At 38.9% G+C, this 22,404-nt stretch overlaps 3 protein-coding genes across 28 annotated transcripts in view; 1 reads left to right on the top strand and 2 right to left on the bottom strand.

Moving 5' to 3' along the window:
• The window catches only part of cast (calpastatin), a 35,284-nt gene extending 26,724 nt beyond the window's left edge, over positions 1-8,560 (top strand). For all 26 annotated transcript variants that reach the window (XM_076096029.1, XM_076096023.1, XM_076096035.1 and 23 more), the window contains 22 exons: positions 101-205; positions 358-474; positions 599-694; positions 798-896; positions 1,399-1,491; positions 1,664-1,768; positions 1,921-2,037; positions 2,142-2,255; positions 2,837-2,950; positions 3,128-3,172; positions 3,324-3,428; positions 3,597-3,713; positions 3,899-4,012; positions 4,154-4,261; positions 4,348-4,452; positions 4,569-4,661; positions 5,147-5,194; positions 5,313-5,450; positions 6,330-6,395; positions 6,845-6,874; positions 7,144-7,250; positions 7,355-8,560. In XM_076096029.1, the coding sequence (XP_075952144.1) occupies positions 101-205; positions 358-474; positions 599-694; positions 798-896; positions 1,399-1,491; positions 1,664-1,768; positions 1,921-2,037; positions 2,142-2,255; positions 2,837-2,950; positions 3,128-3,172; positions 3,324-3,428; positions 3,597-3,713; positions 3,899-4,012; positions 4,154-4,261; positions 4,348-4,452; positions 4,569-4,661; positions 5,147-5,194; positions 5,313-5,450; positions 6,330-6,395; positions 6,845-6,874; positions 7,144-7,242 (2,028 nt within the window). In that variant the 3' untranslated portion in view covers positions 7,243-7,250; positions 7,355-8,560. The remainder of the gene's footprint in view (positions 1-100; positions 206-357; positions 475-598; positions 695-797; positions 897-1,398; positions 1,492-1,663; positions 1,769-1,920; positions 2,038-2,141; positions 2,256-2,836; positions 2,951-3,127; positions 3,173-3,323; positions 3,429-3,596; positions 3,714-3,898; positions 4,013-4,153; positions 4,262-4,347; positions 4,453-4,568; positions 4,662-5,146; positions 5,195-5,312; positions 5,451-6,329; positions 6,396-6,844; positions 6,875-7,143; positions 7,251-7,354) is intronic.
• A 158-nt stretch (positions 8,561-8,718) lies between these two features.
• cd8a (CD8a molecule) lies at positions 8,719-11,551 on the bottom strand. The gene is made up of 6 exons (XM_076096041.1): positions 11,246-11,551; positions 10,780-11,106; positions 10,586-10,693; positions 10,385-10,492; positions 10,156-10,195; positions 8,719-9,619 (listed from the first exon to the last, which is right to left on the bottom strand). The coding sequence occupies exons 1-6, from the start codon at positions 11,286-11,288 to the stop codon at positions 9,571-9,573; spliced, it is 675 nt and encodes a 224-aa protein (XP_075952156.1). The 5' UTR covers positions 11,289-11,551; the 3' UTR covers positions 8,719-9,570.
• Positions 11,552-18,014: 6,463 nt separating this feature from the next.
• On the bottom strand, positions 18,015-21,800 carry cd8b (cd8 beta). The gene is made up of 6 exons (XM_076096126.1): positions 21,509-21,800; positions 19,941-20,291; positions 19,267-19,353; positions 18,865-18,954; positions 18,700-18,733; positions 18,015-18,576 (listed from the first exon to the last, which is right to left on the bottom strand). Exons 1-6 carry the CDS (start codon positions 21,561-21,563, stop codon positions 18,567-18,569), a joined length of 627 nt encoding a protein of 208 aa, XP_075952241.1. The 5' UTR covers positions 21,564-21,800; the 3' UTR covers positions 18,015-18,566.
• Positions 21,801-22,404: the final 604 nt, after the last annotated feature.

The raw sequence follows: 22,404 nt of genomic DNA, 5'->3' as shown, positions 1-22,404 counted from the left end.
AGATTCTGTGTACCCATGTCCTCGTTCTTATTTATGTAGTTAAACAATATGTGAAAGATGAGTACATTTTTAACTTCCTGTCCTGCTCTCCTCTCCTCAGGGTGACTCTATGTCTCTGGATGCTCTCAGCGCTCTTGTTGACACGTTGCCAGAAGACAAACCAAAACCTGAACTCCCCAAACTCAGACCCGAGGACATCGTCTCGGTAGGAGCACAGACACTCACATTCACAGAGTTTACAGCTTCTGTTCGCAGAAAGCCTTCTGCTGTTGGCATATTGGTTGCATTTGTGGTGTCAACTTCTCACTCAAAGACTCACCTGGCACAATTATTTCATCTTCTTTTTCTTTTTCATAGGAGGAGAAACACAAGAAGGAGAAGGGTGTGCTTGTAGGAGAGAGAGAGGACTCAATTGCTCCAGATTACAGGTTCAAAGAGGACAAACTCAAAAAACTACCTGCTCCAAAACCTGAGGTGAGACCGAGACATATTCACTTTAAGGTGCTTATGTATCACTGTAATATAATACAGTAACAACAAGATATTGATATACAATATATATATATATTTATTTCTCTTCTGTGTCCACCTTCTGCAGCCTTCCATGGGTACTGGTGAGGCTCTGGGCATTTTGTCTGGAGACTTCATGACCGCTGCAGCGGCGCCCGCTGTACATGCTCCTCTTCCTGCAAAGGTACACTGTAGATCTGTTACTGGTAACAACAGACAAAATTGTATGTATATTGCACACACATCCACTATTATCTGTCAAATGTTCTCTCTGCTGGTTGTTGTAGAAAGCCCCTGCAGTTCCTTCTACTAATAAAAAAGCCAAGACGGGCAACGTCTCGGATGATTTCTCTCTGGAGGCTGGACTTGATTTGCCGACTGTCACGGTACATCAAGCTCACATCTCCTCTCCCGCAAGCGTCTCTTAGCTGGTCTAATGTTGATAAGCTTTGTACATTGAGAATACAAGTCCATATCATAGACTGGATTCATTTGGACATCATAGAAAAAAAAGATGCTTCTTATGTCTTCAGATATTGGCACATTCAGATTTTTTCAAAAGTATCTAAGTAATCCAGGTGCGGACAGAAACTGCTAGCAATAAAGCATTGAGGCCGATTTGATAAAAAAGCAAATAAAAGTCTACAGCCATGCTATCGGCTCTGTGAGGCTGTACTTTGGGCTATGGAGCTAAATGCTAATATCCTGCTCACAATAACGACGCTAAACGTGGTGATATTTACCAGGTATAATGTTAATGTTTATAAGAGGGAAAAGTCAAGAGATTGTCTGGGAACCATGAATGTTTGTTACAGAATGTTGTGCCCATCCAGCTACACTTATAGCCATTAATATAAAGCTGAATGTCATCTCTGTTTTCTGGTGTAGAAAGTAGAGCCCGTTATGGCTGTATGTCATGCTGCTCCTCCTGGTAAGAAAATGGCTGCAGGAAAGGACGATGGCAAGCAAAAGTATGGTCAGGTGAGATACAGAAAATTTACAAATCCCCCCCCCCCCTGCCCGCTTTTCTCTCCCTCTCTTTTGTTTATCCACATTGCCTTGTCACTCTTGTGTGGTAGAGACCTTTTTTTCAATAGTTAAACCATAAATGTATGACAGATCAGTGGAGAACAATCTCTTTTTCTCTCCTCAGGGTGACTCTATGTCTCTGGATGCTCTCAGCGCTCTTGTTGACACGTTGCCAGAAGACAAACCAAAACCTGAACTTCCCGAACTCAGACCTGAGGACATCGTCTCGGTAGGAGCACAAACACTCACATGCACAGAGTTTACAGCTTTTGTTCACAGAAAGCCTTCTGCTGTTGGCATATTGGTTGCATTTGTGGTGTCAACTCCTCACTGAAAGACTCACCTGGCACAATTATTTCATCTTCTTTTCCTTTTTCATAGGAGGAGAAACACAAGAAGGAGAAGGGTGTGCTTGTAGGAGAGAGAGAGGACTCAATTGCTCCAGATTACAGGTTCAAAGAGGACAAACTCAAAAAACTACCTGCTCCAAAACCTGAGGTGCGACTGGGACAAATGAATTCAAGGCTATTCAGAGTATTCTTAAGCGGGTTTTGCTCTTACAAATGATGCACAAATCTCTCTTTCCTCCCCTCTTTCTGCAGCCTACCATGGGTGCTGGTGAGGCTATGGACTTTTTGTCTGAAGGCTTCACGACATCTTCATCAGCTCCTGTCGTCCAGGCTCCTGTCATCACTCCCTCAGCTCCTCCTGCACAGGTAAACTGTGGATCTGTTACTGGTACCCGTCGCCAAAATCTGCAGGGTGATGAACAGATGAATCATTCCAGCAGATGAAATTATGAAATGTATACAGAAACAATATGGATGATGGCATTTAGCATTTTTTGGTGCTCAGTTTGCCAAGAAGATTGATTCCACTCTCATGTCTGTATCTTAAATGATGCTGCATCCAGCAGCCGGTTAGCTTAGCATCAAGAATGGAACTGGGGAAACGGCTTTCCTGGCTCTGTGCAAAAGTAAAAAACATCTGCCTACCAGCACCTCTAAAGATCACAGATTAACATGTAATATCTTGTTTGTTTAACCCACAAATATACTGAAGTGTAAAAACAACACATTCTGCTTTTGGACATAGCCAGGCTAGCTTATTCCTCCTGTTTCTAGTCTTTATGCTAAGCTAAGCTAACCCTTTCCCAGCTTCATATTTATCTCACAGAGTGAGTGAGGTATTGATCTTAGAGAAGAGGATCAATATTATTTTAAGTATTATTTTAGATTCCTATTTTTCATTTAATTTCACTTTTTTATTGCTGAAAGCTGTTATTTCTGTTTTTTAGACCAAAGTAGAGGATTTGTCAGCTATAGATCTACTTCTTGGAGATTTTGTGGCTCCAACTAAAGCTTCTGGAGTTCAGGCTCCTGCCCCGTCTCCTACCAAAAAGACACCACAGGTAAAACTATTGGTGTGTGTGTCAAACAATTTGTCTTTCCACAGCGTGTGTCTCCCTACTGAGTTAATAGAATAAATTGAAATATATAGTATTCTCAGCTGTGCATGCCTTTCTGTGCATTCTCCCATGTCTTTCTTCAATCTACATGTCTCACTGTATGTCCTTGTGTTCCTGCAGAAAACAGTTTGTCCACTGGAGCAAGCAAAACCCAAAACTGATACGGTAATTGAGGATACAACAATACTTTTTGCATTTGCATAAAATGAAAAGCAAAGTGGTTATTTTACCCCCTCTTGTATCTTTCTACTTAATTCACTTACCATCAACACTATCGCAGTTACATTATATACTTCCTGTCCTCTTCTCTCCTCAGGATGACTCTATGTCTCTGGATGCTCTCAGTGCTCTTGTTGACACGCTGCCAGAAGACAAACCAAAACCTGAACTTCCCGAACTCAGACCCGAGGACATCGTCTCGGTAGGAGAACAAGCAGCCACACTGTCTTGTCCTCACGGCCTTTGACGGCCTCTCTAGTGGACAGCCCAGTCAAGACACAATTTCATCTCCATCCAGAAGCAATTACTGAATGTATTCAATAACTGCACCAGAAAATATCTTATTCCCTCCTCTTTTCCTTCTTCATAGGAGGACAAACACAAGAAGGAAAAGGGTGTGCTCCTCGGGGAGAGGGATGACACACTTCCTCCAGAGTACAGGTTCAATGAGGCCGAACTAAAAAAACTGCCTGCTCCAAAACCTGAGGTGAGACAGAGACAAATTCACTTACAAGCAATGTAAGCTGCTTTTTAATTATCGGAGCACAATGATCAAGGTGCAGGTAGATGTCTTTTGTTCTCTCATTTGAAATTTAGATTTAGTGGAAATGGAGAGCAAAACACTGAAGTTCCATCTTCATCATTTCTCTTCATCCTCCCCTCTTTCTGCAGCCTACCATGGGTGCTGGTGAGGCTATGGACTTTTTGTCTGAAGGCTTCATGACATCTTCATCAGCTCCTGCTGTCCAGGCTCCTGTCATCACCCCCTCAGCTCCTCCTGCACAGGTACACTGTGGATCTAGCACCGTTTACTGCAGCCCTAAATAATACAATGTGATGCACAGATACTTTTAGATAGAAGTAAAAACAATTTGAAATGTAGGGTCCTGCAGGGATTTTATACACTTCATTCTGTCACTCCCTCAGCCCTCTACAGACTTCGTTTTGAATGCCATGGCGGCAGAATTTGTTTCCTCATCTGCCGCTCCGACAGTGAAGTCCGCTGTTTGTGCTCCCCCAGAAACTGCACCAGAGGTAAATGCACAAGAACAACTGGAGCCTTTTTAGACTCTCTAAAACCCTGCAGTTACATCAGTACCTTTTTGTGTTTGTGCATTCAGCTGCCCGGTGGAGCAGGCAGTGCCATGGACGCTCTGTCAGACACCTTGAAGGATATTGCACCCGCCCCTCAGCCCGCACCACCTCCCGCCAAAGACATTGTCAAGGTAGCCAGCGTGCATCAAGAGAATAGCCAGCACGGCAGAGAATATTTTCAATTTGTGCTCAGAAAAATAGTCTATACCAGTCACTTCAACTGTCCCGATTTGTATTGTTTTTGCAGGAGAAAAAGGTCGTGGAAGAGAGGCTGATTAAAATGGGGGAGAGAGATGACTCCCTGCCACCAGAGTATCGACTCATTGAGGAAGAACTTAAGGTAATTAAACTCTTCTTACTCTTTCTATTACTGTTGTCAGTCCTGCTGGGGGGTTAATTGTTGGAAGTTCATACTTAAACCAATAAAAAGTCAGTCCACTTTGTTCTAGACTGAAATAGCTACACAAACAGCCTGATGGTTTGCCAAGACGTTTTGTACAAACGTTCATGTTTTCCAGACGATCCTAATAAATGTTGTGCTCCCCTTACTTTTACCCTGAGTACAACCTGAAAGAGCTGCTAGCCTGTCTTGTTAATCGTCAATTTTAAGTTTTGGTAAGCAGCTGCTGTTAGTCGTAACAATATATAATATAATGGTTCCATATATTTTAGTTTTAATGTTTATGCAGAACAGTTGCTGAGTAACTGTCTCTTTAATCCGGGGCAAAAGCACTGTGTGAGGGTGTTGATTTGAATGCACAGGACATGCTTGTTATTAATAGTAATTTTACTCTGCGTCTAATGTTCACCAATTTCATTTTAAAGAAAATGGCAGACGCAAAGGCAAGAGCAGCTGCACCAGCACCCAAGGAGGTAAAAATGCACTCGCACCACCAGAATATGACAGGAGGCAGTCAAGCACTGTTAAATGATATACAGTACACTGTCCATATACAACATGCTGATCGTTTGATTTGCTGTCTTTCCGTAGAAGACTATGGATGATAAAACCGCCTTGGACCTGCTGTCCAGTGACTTCTCTGTTGCTCCCAAGCCCGCTGCACCCGCTGCATCATGTGCTGTCACGACAAAGCTGGAACCTCCTGTGCTGGACTCAGAGCCCCTGAAGGTAGCACAGAAAATATACAGCAACACATTTCAACATGACATAGTGAGAGAAGCACGGGTGAAACTAATGTTGGTCACATTTAATTTAGGTGAGATTTTGTGCTCGCTGGAATGGCTTACTGGCTCACACTTTATGAGCCACAGTTAATATTTTAGTTCCACCCGTGCTTTTCGACAGAAGCAAAAAAGAAATAGGTGAAGAAAACGAGCTTTAGCGGGATCATTTTTCTCGTGATTGTTGTTATAATATTAATTTCGGCCACAATGGGCTGAAATGCACCATTACCTCATGTATTAAATAGGACTAAAAGCCTTCATGTTCTCTTCCAGTTGAGTTTTAAGTTACCTAACTTGATAACAGTGTTGGGCAGTAACGCATTACTCAGTAACGGATTACTGTAATATTGTTAGTGTAAGGTATTACAATTTCCAACACAGTAATTATATTACAGTTATGAATCCAAGTAATGGTACTGTGTTACCAGAATGTGATTTTATGTGTGGCAGGTAAGCTTATGTTATGATGATGTGAGCGTGTGGCAGGTCAGTATGCATCTTTGCATCGCATCGAATGTCTGACCGTGACCTGAGGGGGAATAAGAAACGGGCCTCCTACCCCCTGACCTTGTGTTTAGAGTGCATGGTGAACTTTAAACTCACCTGAAAAAAAACATGAAAGCTTTTAATTCTATCTATAAGATTTGTTTAATTGTTATTTTTACACACTATCAATTGAAAGTGCATACTGGACATTTATTTATGCTGAATTGTTTCAGATTCTTACTTTAACAATTGTATTAGTTCAGTGCATGAATGTATTACGAGTTGAACATGTTTGATACGTTTGTTCATCATTTATGTATTTATTATTGTTTCCTAGCCAATGGCCGGTCCTGTTCTGCTCCCAGACGCCCCAGAGTTCAAATCTAAGACAGACAAACCAAAGGTAAATAGAAGATCTGTGTGAGATCAAGACGTAAGATTACGCCATCAGATGACAATACCTACACAGTAAAAGTTAAAGAGTGATAGAAGGGGCGATCGCTAGCTCATCCGGTAAATTGGGGAAAACCCCAAGTAGATTGGAACGAGAGTCCTTGGCAGCAGCCTGAGTTTGATTCCTTTGCTGCACGTCATCCCCTCTCTCCCACCTCTCCTGTCATTCTTCAGCTGCTCTAACAACGTCATTGAAAATAATCTTTCAAAAAACAGAAGAACCAAATGTAAATGTAGCGCTTGAAATCTTATGGGAAGTACTGATGTTACACACTTTTAGCTTGTATTGTCAATGGCGCCCTCTACAGGTTGTTTACTAGCACTAACTGTATCTGTGGTCACCTCATGAGGAGCGATGAGGAGCTGTTGAGCCTAACCAAAGTGTTGACTTTGTTACAGAGCAAGAGCAAGTCAAAGTCAAAGTCTAAAGTAAGCAAATTGCCGGCTGCATGAAGACAAGATTTCAATTGCATGCACGACAATGGACAAAAATCATCTGTGCGCTTATAATCAAATCAAAGTGAAAACAAATATCTCTATCGGTGGAGCCTGCAAAAAGCTGCATGTTGTGCATTCTCTGCTTTGAATTATGTTAATTCCCCGAAATATTTACATTAAATCTGTAGTATTGCTCCACGCAAAAGGCGCTGCTTCTTCTTTTCCTTTCTATATTTTTATATTTGAATCATGTATTTCAGAAACACCAGGCAGAGGAGCCGTCTGCCACTGAGCAGCTACCAGCTCAGCAAAGCTCAGACGTTGTGCCAAAATCTGCAAAGAAGGGAGGCAGGAGCTAGACCCTCTGGTGAGGTTTGCTCTCATGTTTTGCTCAATTTGACCTGATTTTGAAAAGATGCTCAACATGATGAACGCCTTTCCACTGACTGCTGAATGTGTCGCGTGTTGCAGGTTGTCAGCGCAGTTTGTCCTCCCGGCCACAGGGACTCAGCAGTGAGGGAGCTGCTTTCTGGATAATGATTCTATTTTTTCTAAATCGCCAAGAATGTATAGTTGATAAAAGACAAACCTAGATATACCCATAACACTTGCTCAACACACACACACACCTCTGCATGCGGTGCCTTTTTTTGCTCGGTTTCACGTGTATTTAAGGATGAAAAGGTTTGGGTTTGGGTCTTTGGAGAAAGTAAAAATTAAAAACAAGGTGGAGAATGAGTGAAAGGGGGGAGACTGTAAAGAAAGAGAGTAGTTTAAGTCAAGTGAAAACCGTTGTTTGTTAGCTGGTGTGTTGAGGGTGCCGAGCGAAAGGGAGGTGCTGCTCTTCAGAGTCCTGCATGTACAGCTCAGATGACAGTTTTTCCAATGACACAATATCACGACATACTGCTTATCTAAGCATGGTGGTGTTGTGACGTTGGTTGGAGCAGTGGTAACCGTCAGCTTTCATGTGAGCAGTGCGAAAGTGGGTGTATAGTATCGGGATGTTTGTGCAATCTTGATGTACACAGAAAAGCCAAGTTTTCTATCACGATGTGGTCCGATGCCATTAAGACACTAGTGTACAGCTTAGTTTGCTTATATTTTGGACAAAATATAGTTTACATAATTAAATATGTGGAGGATTTCCAGGAGGTGTTCTGCTTAATTCTGTGTTTGAGAGCTTTTGACAAATGCCTTTTTCTTACAGTAGAGAATATCTGTTAAAAGAAGAGTCTAAAAAAAACAAGCTTTGTTGACTGCCCTTGTTCGTATACTGTACAGAAAAGAAAAGATTTTTGCTCTCTATAAGACAACACTGTATAATTTACAAAGGGCTTTCAACTGTAAAGTAAAAGAAATCAATAGACTGTCCCCAGGTTTCGTTTTTTTTTAATGTCAAAGGTTTTGTGTGGGTGTGATTCAAAAGATCTGAGCGGTATTTTAGATGTGGGAATACTAATTAAATAAAAAAGATTTAAAATGTTAATGGTGTAGCTATATGTAGTCTGGTTTCTACCATTTGTGCCTAAAATGATAAACAAAAGCTTACACGAACTGCCTTAATTTGTGGAAGAAAGCGTGATCAATACAGCAGGAAATTAATAAACACTGTTTTTCGAAAGGTGCAAGGGAAGTGCGTGAATTGTGTGAATGTATTAAATTGAACAGAATCTCCTTTGAAAGTATCTTTCTCTACTTCTGACTTCGTGGTTTTTCACTCTGCATACACTTGTAGCAGCCCACTTCCCTTTGAATCGGGCTGAAGTTTTACATGAAATATAAACTACATTTAAAACTTTGTATTTCTGTGCCAAGACCCTGAACGACAGAGGGGGATGCAAATGAGTGGGTTTGATGTGCAGAAACAAATCCTTAAAATAAATAAACACACATACAATTTGTTGTACATTGAAATTTGTTTTTATATATTTTTTACAATCTTTTAAGTTCTAAAATCCAATTTTAAAATACGGTACATCCTATTCTAATGAAGAAAACCATGTTTCATATTTGTACCTCGATACTTCGAAACCATAGAAAAATGAACTTTGGAGTAATTAAATAAAACTAACCGAAGGCTTAACTCAATAGAAATTAAAAAATAATAAACATTACAAGTTATTCTAAATCATCATTTTATTTTTTTCAAGCAAAAGGAAAGTGAAGTTCTTTTTGAAAATCTTGAAATAGCAGAACTTACAGACAGTACAGTAACATTTAAGAGCTTTGGCTCAGTACAAAAGCAAAATGAATTATACACAATTTTAACATAATAATTATTTCAAAATCAATGTTAATCAGAGTGCTCACTTCTAATATTCTCAGGACTTCAGTGGTTTCTATTACAATCAACATTTATTAGGATTGGATAAATTGACATTTCATGTTATTTCGTTAAAAGAGTTGAGTCTAAATGTGATGGCGCAGCGTTACCGTTCGTCAACCACAATGCAGTTAAAACTGGATGTTGATGATCTTTGAAAGTTTTTGATACATTGAATCCTTGAAGCACTTTAAAAAGTTTTTATAGCTTCTGTTACAATCAAAACTTTTTAAGTTGGCAGCAAAATATTCACCATGAATGTCATTAAACTGTAAATGGGATTAAAATCATCTGCAACAGCAACACAACACTGTACAATAGTTGCTGTTTGGAGAAATGACATGAAATGACACCATTTAAGTTAAACGTGTCTGTTGGTCATCATTTGTTTTCCAGGAGCCATCTGCGGTCTACAAGAGATAAGCAGGGTATTTAAAATAAACAATAATGTGAATTATTAGCTTATTTCAGTGACTCGGTTATGTAGTCACAATGGCATTACAAAGGGAACGCAGGGCCGTAGCTACAATTGAAGGCGCTGAGGTTCTGTCTTCCGTAATATTTTTAAATTTTACATCTGTTATGACACGTGAGACATTGGGTTTGATAAGTTAAGAAATCAATATTTCCCCACCAATATTCCTGTTAGTGTGGAAAAGGCTTTGAAACAGCATTTAGAATTAAAACACTATTCTACCAACATCAACAATTTTAGATTTTCAGAGTAATTTCCTTTAAATAACTTTTTATTTATTTTTCAAAAACTTGCAGCAATATTATTAAACGGCTCACTCCAAAAATAAATATGGGAAAAAACTGAATAATTAATTACTATTTTTTCACACTTTCATTTTGGCTGGGAAGATTTTGACTATTACCTCAGTTCTCCTAAAGTCTTGCCGATGGCCCTAATGGTTACAGTATTAGATTAAAATAAATAACTTACTTTCGTTTGTAATGGTGTGGGCATCTCCGTGTTCTTATTCCTACAAATCCAAAGTGTTATTAGAAACGTTGCAAATCATTACACATTACAGCAAAATCATTCAGGTTTTAAATGAAGAAAAGCAGAAAAAACAGAAAAAGAACTTAAACAATTTTCAGCTTTCCGAAGACTTATATTGACTCCGTATTAAACGTCATGTAAGAACATTTTAGATATCAAATGAACTTACGGTTGCAGTACAGGATGGCGATGATTAGGAGCAGAAGAAGAAGGCCACAGCTGGCGGCCATTGAGCCCAGTATGATTGGAGAACAGAACATTTGAGGACTGGTTTCCCCTGCAGAGTATGTGCTCATTTACCAACTGTTCCTCCTCACAGCATCATACATATGAAGATAATAAGGCCCTAATTGTGATCGTGAGTATTTACCTTGCTTGTTATCCTCAATCTTGTTACAAACGCATGGTGTGGCAGTTGTGTATTGAGTTGGCGCAGTGATGGTGGTCTGTGGTGCTTTTAAAGCGACTTCAACTTTTTCTGATGAAAGTGAAAAGACGTGATGGTAAGTGATACTAAAAAGCATCCATCAAATCATTTGACCAAATATATGAAACAGAACTCACCTCCGACCAGTCGGATTACTTTGCCGAATTGCATTTCATTCCCTTTAACGAGAGACCCACAGCAGTAAAGGCCGCTGTCACGAGATCTGTTGAATGACTTCAGCGTTAAGATATCATTACGAATACTTGATTGACTGAAAGTGGAGGGGAAGGAGGCCGCAGGTGACTTTTGGAATCCCTCTTTGGTGAAAGATGCAAGGAATTCCATGCCATTGTCAAGAACTCGAAACCAGACGATCATGCTGACCTCTCCACCAGGCCTACACTTGAGTTCAACCTGCTGCCCTTCCTTCACCGTCTTTTCTTCACCAGCTCCTGAAGTCATTTCTAAAAGATGTGATGAAATGGCAGCAGTTATTTCTCTGTTTTCAGGTACCCACAAGAGGAAGACCAAGAAACAGACCAGAGGACACTTTAAAGCTGCTACACGGTAGTGAAAATATTTCAAAATTCAAGTTAAACTTACTTTGACAAAACACCAGAATCACCAGAATCCACGTTTGGTTCATTTTATAGTTGCAGACATCAACAGCTGCTAAACAAGTCTTTGTGGTGTTTGTTGGAGCCTGCTAGAAGATAATTCAGTGAGATACCAAACCACGCCCCAGCTGTTACCTTCTTCTCTGCTGTGTCAAATGGGATCATTGCAGCGGAGCGTTGCAGAGACCTCCTGCAAGCACGATAGTGGTCTGCAAGATGTTTGAAGTTGAGCCCACCGATCTGCACTCCTCGCCTCTCCCTTTGGTTTGAAGCATCGAGCGGCACAACTTGATCCACGAACGACAAACACAAACGCAGCAGTGTGTAGGTTGTAGGCTGAGACGGATGGGATAGGAACTGAAAGCAGTCTGTGTTGCAGCCCACTTTAAACAAACACGACTCCACACTGTTTCTGCACAAATCAAGTAGTGAATTTCAACAGACCTGACTTTATACCCAATGTAGGCAAACATCTGCCGCTGCTAAAGTGGCCTTTAACAGCTGCAGGGTCACTGCTCTGTAGCTGTATTTGACCTCCCTACTGTTTTTTGATGTGACACGGAGAAGCTGTGAAAGGATTTATAATATCTTTTGGAAATTCTGAAAATAAAAGATTCATTTTAGAAGGAACATGCCGTTTTATATCACTTTTTTAATACTTTTCCTACTGTTATTGTCAGAGGAAATCCAAGCCATCTGTGGATGAACATTTAAGTTAGTGATAGGATCAAGCTCACGAACAACATCAGGAGGAAAGAAATGAATAGTGGCGGATGGGCATGAGTGCAACAGCTAATAATATACACAATACTCACAAGTAGTGTAAGATTGTAGAGTTTAAGAAACTCATTTAAAGACAAATCTGCTTGCAGTTAAATGGCTAATATGTTTCACCAATGGTTGTCGCTGTTCTCCCGTGCTGTGTGGTGTAAATTACTGTACACTTCATACATGATTCTCATCAGGGATGGGAGGGTTGCTTTAAAAATGTAATCTGATACAATTACTACTTACCTGTGAGAAAATGCAATCAATGACCTCATCCAAGTATCACAATATAAAAGTAATTGCTAGTATTCTGCTACGTTTGGATTACCCTCCATACCAAAGATGCAAATAAAGACAAGAGAAAAGAAAATGTGTGAAAACGTTGACATTATTTTGTATGTAAAGTAGAACAAGGGAACAACATCACAGTAGCAGGTGTTTTGCCTTCCAGCTGTGAAAATGCTTTTATAATCCAGGAGGATTATTTGGCATATTAGTATTTCCCAAATATTACCTTGGAGCAGCAGCAGTACCCACATAAATTAATGAAATGACCATATACATGCTAATTTCTAGGACTGTACGGAATGCCTATTTTATGTTTTTTACATTCAAAGCTCCATTTGAGGTTTTCATATGCTTCAAATGTTTGTCATCATATTTTATTATCATAACAAAATCATAATCCCACCCCCAAATTTGGTTGTATATGTAAATTGTGGTGCTGTTAGATTGCTGCTAGAAAGCAGGAAATGTAATAAAATGACATTAAAGTATGTCATAAAATGTTATAAAACAAAATGGTGTCTTAAAAAAGGCATAGTATAGTATGCCATTGCATGTCAGAATTAAATCATAGTACAGTATGTAATAGAAAGTTGTACTAGTATGTCTTATAAAATGTTGAAGAAAGTTCGTATAATGCCATAACATGTCATAAAGCAGTCTTAGTATAGTACATCATGGAATTTCATGAAAAAGTCAAAGTATAGTATGTGATAAAAACGTCCTAGCGTAGTGTGTCATTAAATATCATTAAAGGTTTTTTGGCATACTATACTATGACTCGTTCTATGAAATGTTATGTCATTAAACAAGTTTGTCCAAAATGTCATCAAACATTTAATATTAAAAATATCTCACAAAAAATATCATTGTACAGTGTTTCATAAAAACACTGTACAATGGAATAGAATATGTCATAAAATGTCAACAAAAGGAATAATACATTTTGCCATATGATGTCATAAAAAGTCCAAACATAGTATGTCGTTCAAATGTCAAAGTTAGGTATTCCATAAAATGTAATAAAGAAAGACACGGCATCGTGTGTCATGACATGTCATAAATAAGTAATAGAAAAGTCATAGAATATTATGAATAAAATATGATAAAAAGTCAAAGTATAGTATGTCATGAAATGTAATAGGAATTGTAGTATGCTATGTCATAAACAAAATTTGAGCATAATATTTCATTAAATGTATAAAAAGCCATAGTTTACTATGTCATGAAAAAGGCTTAGTAAAAAAAAAGTATAGTATGGTGTAAAATGTCAAGAAAATGTACATAATATATATATATATACTGTATATATTATATATATATATATATATATAATTTGACTTGTTCATACTTTATTTGACATATACTACATATACGACGGTGTTCTCTCGGTTGGTCTGTATAACGTTCCTCTTTCTCCCAGATGTCAATCACTGAGGCAGCATATCTGAAAGTGTGTGACACGTGAAGGCACCTGTCTTAACATGCAACACAACTGACAGTTTAAGTAAAAAACATTCAACAATCAAACATTTTTATAGAATTTATAGTAAGAAAAAATATATAACAAAATAACAAATATGCTGACAACAGTTGCACAAACACACACACACACACACACACACACACACACACACACACACACACACACACACACACACACACACACACACACACACACACACCTATATTCTTGCCAGATCCAGTGGTGGAATGATGAATTAAATCGACCATAAATCTGTTCAGTCAGTCAGGAAAGATGTTGTCCCACCAGGGTTTTATGTGGCAGATTGGCCCTGCAAGACAATCGTTTTTGAAAATCTCTCTCTTGTAATTCTCCAAACTTTAACTTTATGGAAATGTAATACAACATTTCTGGAGTATACCTTTAAGAGTTTGGAGAGCTACTACCTGGTTCGACTTCATTTTTCAGATAACTGTACATGTTTGCTTCAGAATGTGTAAAGCTGTGTTGAACTGATAAAATCTTAGCACAACCACTAGGGATGAAAATAGGACCCAGGTTGTAAAATAGCATTTTCCATTAACAACAAAGGACATAGCTTCTACCCAAAGCAACAATCAAGCACCATGCCATCTCTCACTTCATGTGAAAGCTTCTTTAACAGGGAAGTGAAACTCCCTTCAGATGAACTGAGAGCGCTACAGCGGCTATGGCGCAACCCAAGGCCCATCCTATTTCCTGTTCAGTGATGGAAAGTAAATGCACCGATTTAGTAATAGGCAACAAGTGCTGACATTTTGCTCTTTTGTGGGACATTTATCTGTTCCACGGGTGGGCGGAGAGAGAAGGAAAGAAACAGAGAGAGAGAGAGAGAGAGAGAGAGAGAGAGAGAGAGAGAGAGAGAACTGTCTCATTTACCTGTGCTGTAGAGCATGTTCTTTACCTCATCCCAATATTTCCTCAAATTGCAGCTGCAGATTGTTAATTTAAAGTTTTTTTGTTTTTGTATAAATTACTTTGACATTGCTTCAAATGAAACCATGATGGAAACCAGGTTGAGGTGTTGCATCATTTTCAGTAAGCAGGGGATTCTGTTGATGCTTTGTGTTAGAGGGAAGACCCAGTCAAAAGGCTCTCAGTTAGCCCACTTCACCTTTCCATACCTCTGTTTCGGGTTTGAGTCACTCACAAACACATCTGCATGGGCTTCCCTATCTTAGTCATACAGGGGGTCTCCAACCTGAAACTTACATCTGCGTGTGTGTGTGTGTGTGTGTGTGTGTGTGTGTGTGTGTGTGGTGGGTGACCAGGGGAAGCCAGTGAGAAAGAGAGTACCTCCGACAGTAGCATCGCATAGCTTGACATTCAAATGCAGTGAGAAGCGACGCCTTTGCGATCTGAAAATAGCAGCATCCTTAAAACCAGTAAATCAACATCAATAAGCCTGTTTGCCAGTTCCTCATCACTGTGGCTCACCTGTCCTGGCATTAAGGGATACAAAGCTGTGAAAAGGAAACCGAGAGCGAAGGAGGAGTAAGTAGAAATGGAGAGTTCGGAAATGGGGAAACTGAATGCCTGTAAATAGATGTTTGTTCAGAGTTTATTCTGTTACTAAGACTTCCTGTTAGGATTGTATGGGTGGGTTTTAAAAATAATTTTTGGATTTAAATTGACCTTTTGCTAACAAAGCAGAAATTTGGTCAACAAATATTTGAAATTTTATGTTTAATGATTTATGTTTATCTTGTCAGAAAACAATAATTGACTGTAATGTGAATATATTGTGTATAGATTAGTCGTCCAGTGGACTCTCTCTTGTATAGTTTGTGACTTTGATTGTTACATTTGTTAATGTGTGACAACTTTACCGTTGAAATACATCACAGTTGATCGTGTAGAATATGAGCTGACATATTAAACAATATGTTATCTGCAGGATTTCACCACAAACTACCTCGTGTCACAGTATTTGCATGATTCATTTAACGTTGAAGCTTGACATTTACATATTTGAATTCATTATTGACTTGATTTGATGATGTGTGTTCTTGTTGCACCATTTAAATGTAATGGAATTGCGTTTTTACAGAACTGATATACAGCATGGTGCATATTCATTTATTGAATACATATATTATTCATAATCATGAACGTATATAAACTATGTCTTGTAGAAAAGCAGGGGAGACATTTTTCAATGTTAAATCATGCATTTCCAATGTAACTTGTTTGTTATCACGTATGAGTAAATGTGAATTTATTACGTGAAATGGTGTTTCATGTGATAAATTCACAATTTAAATATATAACAGAAAAAAATATTATAGTAAAACGTCGATACATGCATTTATGCTTCAGTTTGACATCTGACACATTTTGTGCTCCCCTGACGTTTATGCTTCTTGTCCTCTGAGATGAACAGGCTGTGTTCAGTTGAAATGGTTAAAGTTACAAGATACCTTTAGAGGAACCGTTACGCCTTCATTGCCTTTATTACTGTCGGGTGTATCTAAAATCCTTTACTAATCCCCAGATGGGAAATTCAGTTGTTCCAGTAAAACACAAGGACAGAATGAAATACTGGTGAATAGAGAAAGTAAAAAGTAAAGAGCATATAAACTAAGTAAGTACAAATATATATACATGAACACTAATATACAAATGTATAAGTGTGATCTTTTAATTTGACTAAAATGATACTTACTGAAGTAGTAGTAAAACAATTGCACATGTCGGTGTGTGGTATTTCTTTACCAGAAGAATGTGCAGGATACAAAACACACAAATGGTTCATAAAAAATATATTGTGTACATCTCTGCAGGTATTATTTTTTGTAGTGTCTTGTGTTTTAAATATACAGCAGAAATCAATCCTTTGTGTTTGACATCTTACAAATCTATTGCTGCCATCTGCATTCAATCATGTTTCCTGCAACGGACGAATATGAATAAATGATTTCCTCAAGCGTTGACACAGAATGATAATAATATATGATTAGAGAGGTTGATTCCACTTTGTCTGCTTTTTTGAGGCTGTCGTTTGTGGTGCTGGTGAACTTTATTGCGTTATACTGAGACGTGTTTCAATCATTTTGTCCACCCAATGAGTGTAGCTGGCGACTGAATGTGATCTTGGTCTACTTTTCTGTGATTGTATATGTAGTTCAACATTCAGGCAGCAGTTTTACATGAAACGTGTTGATGGATAATTTGTTTGATTTTGTTCTTTTAATGCATATTTTATCCATAATTAATAATCATGTATTCAATATTTCAATGCAATGGTAATATATATATATTGTAATGATATTGTATTATATCCAATTAAACACACTGCTAAAAGAAGTGTCTTGTAGTTTTACGTTTCTTTTCTTACTGTACTCATTTCAAGACGCCGTCTCTGTCTTTCTCTGTGTCTCTGTCAGTGCTTGTGGTTCGGTTTGTGGTATTTTTGTGGTCTTTTTGTTTTAGAGTAGATGAAGAGCTCAAAGCTGAGCAAAGCGATAGCATCTCAGTGAAGACGGCTCCGTCTCTCCTCTCTCTCCAGCTCACAGGAAAAGGTCGCGCACACTCCCTGAGACCTGAGCAACCACCAACTCAGTCATTTCTTCACACCCCTCAATCGCACAGGTGTGCGTGTGTGTTTGTGTGTGTGAGAGAGAGAGAGAGAGGAATAGCAAGAGATACACACTTTGCTATAAAACCGCTTTGTAGCCCATAATTTATTATTACACAATCAAGCTTTTTGGCACACACTGGAGGCAGTTCAACAGAAACTGAATGTGATGCACGTTTACACATCAAAGGTGAAGGAAGAAACCAAAACCTTGTCACTCACCTACTCAACTTCCGTCAAACAGAATATTGACGATGGATGTACAACACCCACTTCCAAACCTCTTTCTCTTCTTTTCCATAAACGTGCACAGAAATCGTGTAAACGAATGATACACCACTGCAAACATTTTGAAACATAGGGTTTCTTATTTATCTGTGCACGAGTCATAACTGTCGTTGGAGACACACGCAGTGTTTGGCCTCGAGGTTATACCTGTGTGCCCTTGAGCAAGGTGTCAAAGCTTCATTAATCTGTTGGTAACTCTGCCTTTTGGCATCCGAATGTACATGCCTACATGCCAATTGCATTTATAAAATGTCTATATAGATGTGTTTAATAACAGATAATACAAAAACTTTTATGACCGATAAAAAGAAGAGCGTCACCAATGAATGATTCGACATATACAATTTTATTGATTTAACAGAATTATCCTTCCTGAAACATGACAGTGCTATTTTGAAACAAAAACGCAAATAGATACCGAAGAGAGTCAAAAGCAAATGAGCAAATATACTGTATTTGATTTCAGCTGTGTTTTTTGTATGTAAATAAACAGATTAGCTTTGGGATTTGAGAAAACTGCAATTTTTTGTTCTGAAATAATAATCATTTTAAAACCAATGCTACAGATCACAAGACCGGCTTAATTGAAAAAGCACCTGGATAAATGATGATGTCATCTGCATATTGACAAAAACAAACAAACATGTAATAGGCTTAACGTTATAGCACAGAGTTTAGAATTGAACATGGCGAAGCTCTGGAGCTGTCTTGTAAGTTATTTAACAAAAAACAGCCAATATATTACAATATGTTACACATGGTTGCTGCTCTTGAAAGCATGAAAGTCTTCTCCGACTGGCACACATTTCGCTGTTAATGAACAGGACATGTCGTTAGCAGAGGTGTTCTTCAGGGATCTTCATCTTCTTCATGCTCCACTGGATGTTACTTAAACCTGAAAACATTTTGTAAGGCGATAAATATCACAAATACAGTAAATATTATATATATATATATAGATAAATAAAGTTACAGGAAAAACAACAGATATCTTTACTATTTGTGGAAATCTACTTACTTCACCAAGTGGTGCCGACATTTTTTGGGTAGCCCTAAAAGCAAGAATGTGTACAAACAAAAGAAAACACTTCAGAGTTGCAACAAAATACTTTTCAAACTTATATTTCAACGCTGTTCGACTAGTTTGACATTCGTGAGCATAACATGCTGGAGGACTACTCACGGCTAAAGTAGTACAGTGTGCAGATGAGCGCTAGAGCCAGGGCCGCAACAAGTCCAACCGATAGCCACTGAACCAGGGAGCTGCAGCCATCTGCAGCAAATATGGTACATGGTGTATTAAAGCTTGTTGCATTGCCAGGTGATATAATCAATCATCAGATGGTTATCACTTCTTTCAGTACAACCTGTCATTACATTGTCTGTATAAAAACTACCTCCTCTATTGTATTTACAGCATCGCAATCTGGTACAGTGCACAAGATTTATACCGTTACAATATATTCACAGACGAATGTGCTTATACATCACAAGACACATGTAAAGTCTAAATTTGTAAGCAGCAGAGCGTCATAGAATTTACACAAACATTTGCATACAAGCACTTTGTAATCAAAAACCTTACCCTGTGAAGGATTCTCCGTAGGGCAGCGGCACACTGACTTGACTGGTGGTTTGGGTTTTGTCTTAGGAGCTAATGTTGGAGGGACCACTGTAAGGTAAAGACCAAATAACCGTAAAGACAAGTAATAACTAAACGCCAGTGAAACGAAAATGTAAATAATCTGTTAGAGAGATTAAAGGAGAACCCAGTCATTTTTGACCTGTCCCTATTTTCCCATCTTTGTTTATCATAAGAATTATCCTGACAAGGATCTCATCACCAAATGTTCTCTACAAATACATCATGTATGTTGTTTGTCTGCGCAACCACAATCCAAAGTAACATTGAAATTACTAATATTTCTCCCTGAACAAAAGCAATAACAGCAGTCACTCTGTTGAGAGCTAAAGAGGTTGTTTGGAGCATCCATTGAGTCTTTGTGGTTGTATAAAACTGCTGCACCCAGGTAAGCAAGACAAACTATATAAAGATCCAAGATTTTGGTCAGAACTAATAAGAAAAAGGATAAACATCACTTATTTTTAAGGATAGTAGACATTTAGCCCCTTAAATCATTTACTCCTCCATCTGCCACCTGACTTCAGACAGATGTACTCAAACTCTCACGGCCGCTCGATACTTTACTCGACTTTTAACTCCTGTAAATGAAGCGCTTGAGATTTCAGCACACAAACCTCCTGGCCGAAGAAGAATCCCCGGCTTCCACATTTCTGTGTTTTGCCTGTCCTTGAGAATGCAAGAATAAATCCCTGTGTCCTCCTCTGTCACGTTGATGATGCGTAGCGTAAAGGACATGCTCTGCCTGCTTAATTTGAAGCGTGTTGTGTCCACATTAGCCCCGTAGTTAGTACGGTCAGCGTTGTTGCATTTGCCTAGGAACTCTACTTTGCGCTGGTCGTGAATACTGCGGAACCAGTAGACAGAGTCACATGAGATGTTAACGCAGACACACTCAATAGCCTCTGTGCTGAGGATCTCGGGATAACGAATCTTGACGGGTTCTCGCTGCAGGATCTGGCTCGAACCTAGGAGATGAAATAAAGAGATGTTTGAGACGCACGGTTGTGGTACGATAAACATTCTCTACAGGGTCACATATCGTTAACAGTCGGGGGCTCTAACACACGTCAACAACGTCAAGGCCAAACACACAAACTCCCAAGAATTGTGTATCATCCCAAAGAGGGTTACTTTTCTTTATGTCTCAAGCTGACTTGTCCATCACTTGGTGTTAAGAAATGTTTGAGGAAAGGCCTTGAGTAACATTGCATGTGCAGTCTTTCTAATTCAACAAAATAAATACTAATTGTAAAAGTAAAAGCACGTACAATTACAAACATGTTTGGCAATATGGTATAGAAATATTACAACCAAAGGTGTTGCAAGAATGGAAAGTAACCCCAACTATGAAGAAACCTGTTGAACATCTTTCAAATGCCAGCAATTTGGCATTTATGCAATGTTTGAGGGATGCCTTCATTGGAAGAGCTATTTCATTTTTCGAGTAAGGTGTGTAGGCATATACCTGTTGCAATCGCTAGTCTTATGAAATATCTAAAGATGAGTAGAAATTCAAAGGCTTCCAGAGTGAGAAAGGTTAAGGCTCACTGGAACTAAAGTCATTTGGATGATAGTTTTACCCAAACGTATGAACTGCACAAATTGCGTAACATTTAAGATTGCACAGAATTGATTTAATCTTTATCCAATGAGTTGCGTGCGCTATACAGTACAAATACAATTAATTGCAATGCCTTGATAGAGCTATAATATATAAATAAATGTAAATATTAAATTGACATCTACCGCAGAGCACGAACAGGTTGTGTATAGTTACCCTCGTAATTGAACCTTTAATCCAGGTTGTACACGTTACATTAATGTAAATAAAAAAATAACAGTATCAATGACTTATACCAGTACAGTTGTACAATTCTGAGATATAAAATAAAATAAACTCCCGTGGTAGTTTGACTATTACAGTTTTAGCAAATGAACCAAAGGCTACGGCGTCATACTTTGTCTATGTTAACCTTCAGAGTCATCTGTTGGACTTTTAAAAACAAATTTCACATCTTAGCACATACGATGGTTATGAATTTAAACATTATTCAAGTTAAACTTCAGAAAAGCTTCAGGTTGAGTAGACAACAACACATCCCTACTGCTACTACCGCTACTGGCCCCCTGACAGAGCCATGAAGCCGAGCACGCCTGTGGCAGAGAAGCGTCGTGGTCTTACCTAATGTCCACAGCGATGCCGTCAGCAGTGTCCATGCCAGTGGCAGCAAGATCATTTTGTCCGGTCACCACTGTCTCTGTACGCGTCTGTGTTTCTTGAAAGGTATAGCTGAGGGACGGTGCTGATACTTTCTTTTCCTGATATCTATCTGTCAGAGATGATGGGAGGAACTGAGCTGACATGGCCTTGAGTCGTCAGGTAACACCCCAGTGTGACACACACACAGGGCCTATCAGAGTGGGCCCCACACACACACACACACACACACATGCATACACAGCAAAAAAAACTTAATTTGAAATGTGCAAAATGTGGCAAAAAAGTACCGTAAAGAATACTTGACTCTGTTCACTTAAAAAGTTCAAACTCAACAAATAATAATTTAGTTTTCATCACATGTTGTTAAAAAGGTGCTGTTTGAATACATGGCATACATACAGTGATCATGACAAACAGCTGAGTGGTTCATCAGGGCTGACATGGTACCACATATCAAGCAATATAAATGTTGTATGTTCACAGAGCAGCAGTTTGCAGAGCTGTGGTCTCTGCCCAGGTGCATGACCTAGAGCACAGCAGAGTCCCACATATATGCAGCTTCATGCCTCACTGCAGAGCACGGCGAGGGAATATCAATGTAGAGCATAAACTACAGGTATACTAGAAACAAAGGATCAGGGATACAAATCCTGAACCACAATTCTGTCGATTATTGTTCGATATTCGCTGGGGTGTGTACGCAGCTTCTTCTGTTCTTTCTAATAACTCACTTCTTTAACTTTGTAGAAAGTGCGGGGAACAAAGGGCATCAAGACACACATTGAGAACGCACCACAACAAAACCCAGTGAGATTTGTGCATGACAAACTGATATTGTAATATTTCACATGTATTGT

This window comes from Anarhichas minor, unplaced genomic scaffold (assembly GCF_050575085.1).
Source record: "Anarhichas minor isolate MPS153535 unplaced genomic scaffold, ASM5057508v1 ptg000021l, whole genome shotgun sequence".
Classification (NCBI taxonomy): domain Eukaryota; kingdom Metazoa; phylum Chordata; class Actinopteri; order Perciformes; family Anarhichadidae; genus Anarhichas; species Anarhichas minor.
Note: the sequence above shows the minus strand (reverse complement) of the source record. Positions and strands in the feature narration are given on the sequence as shown.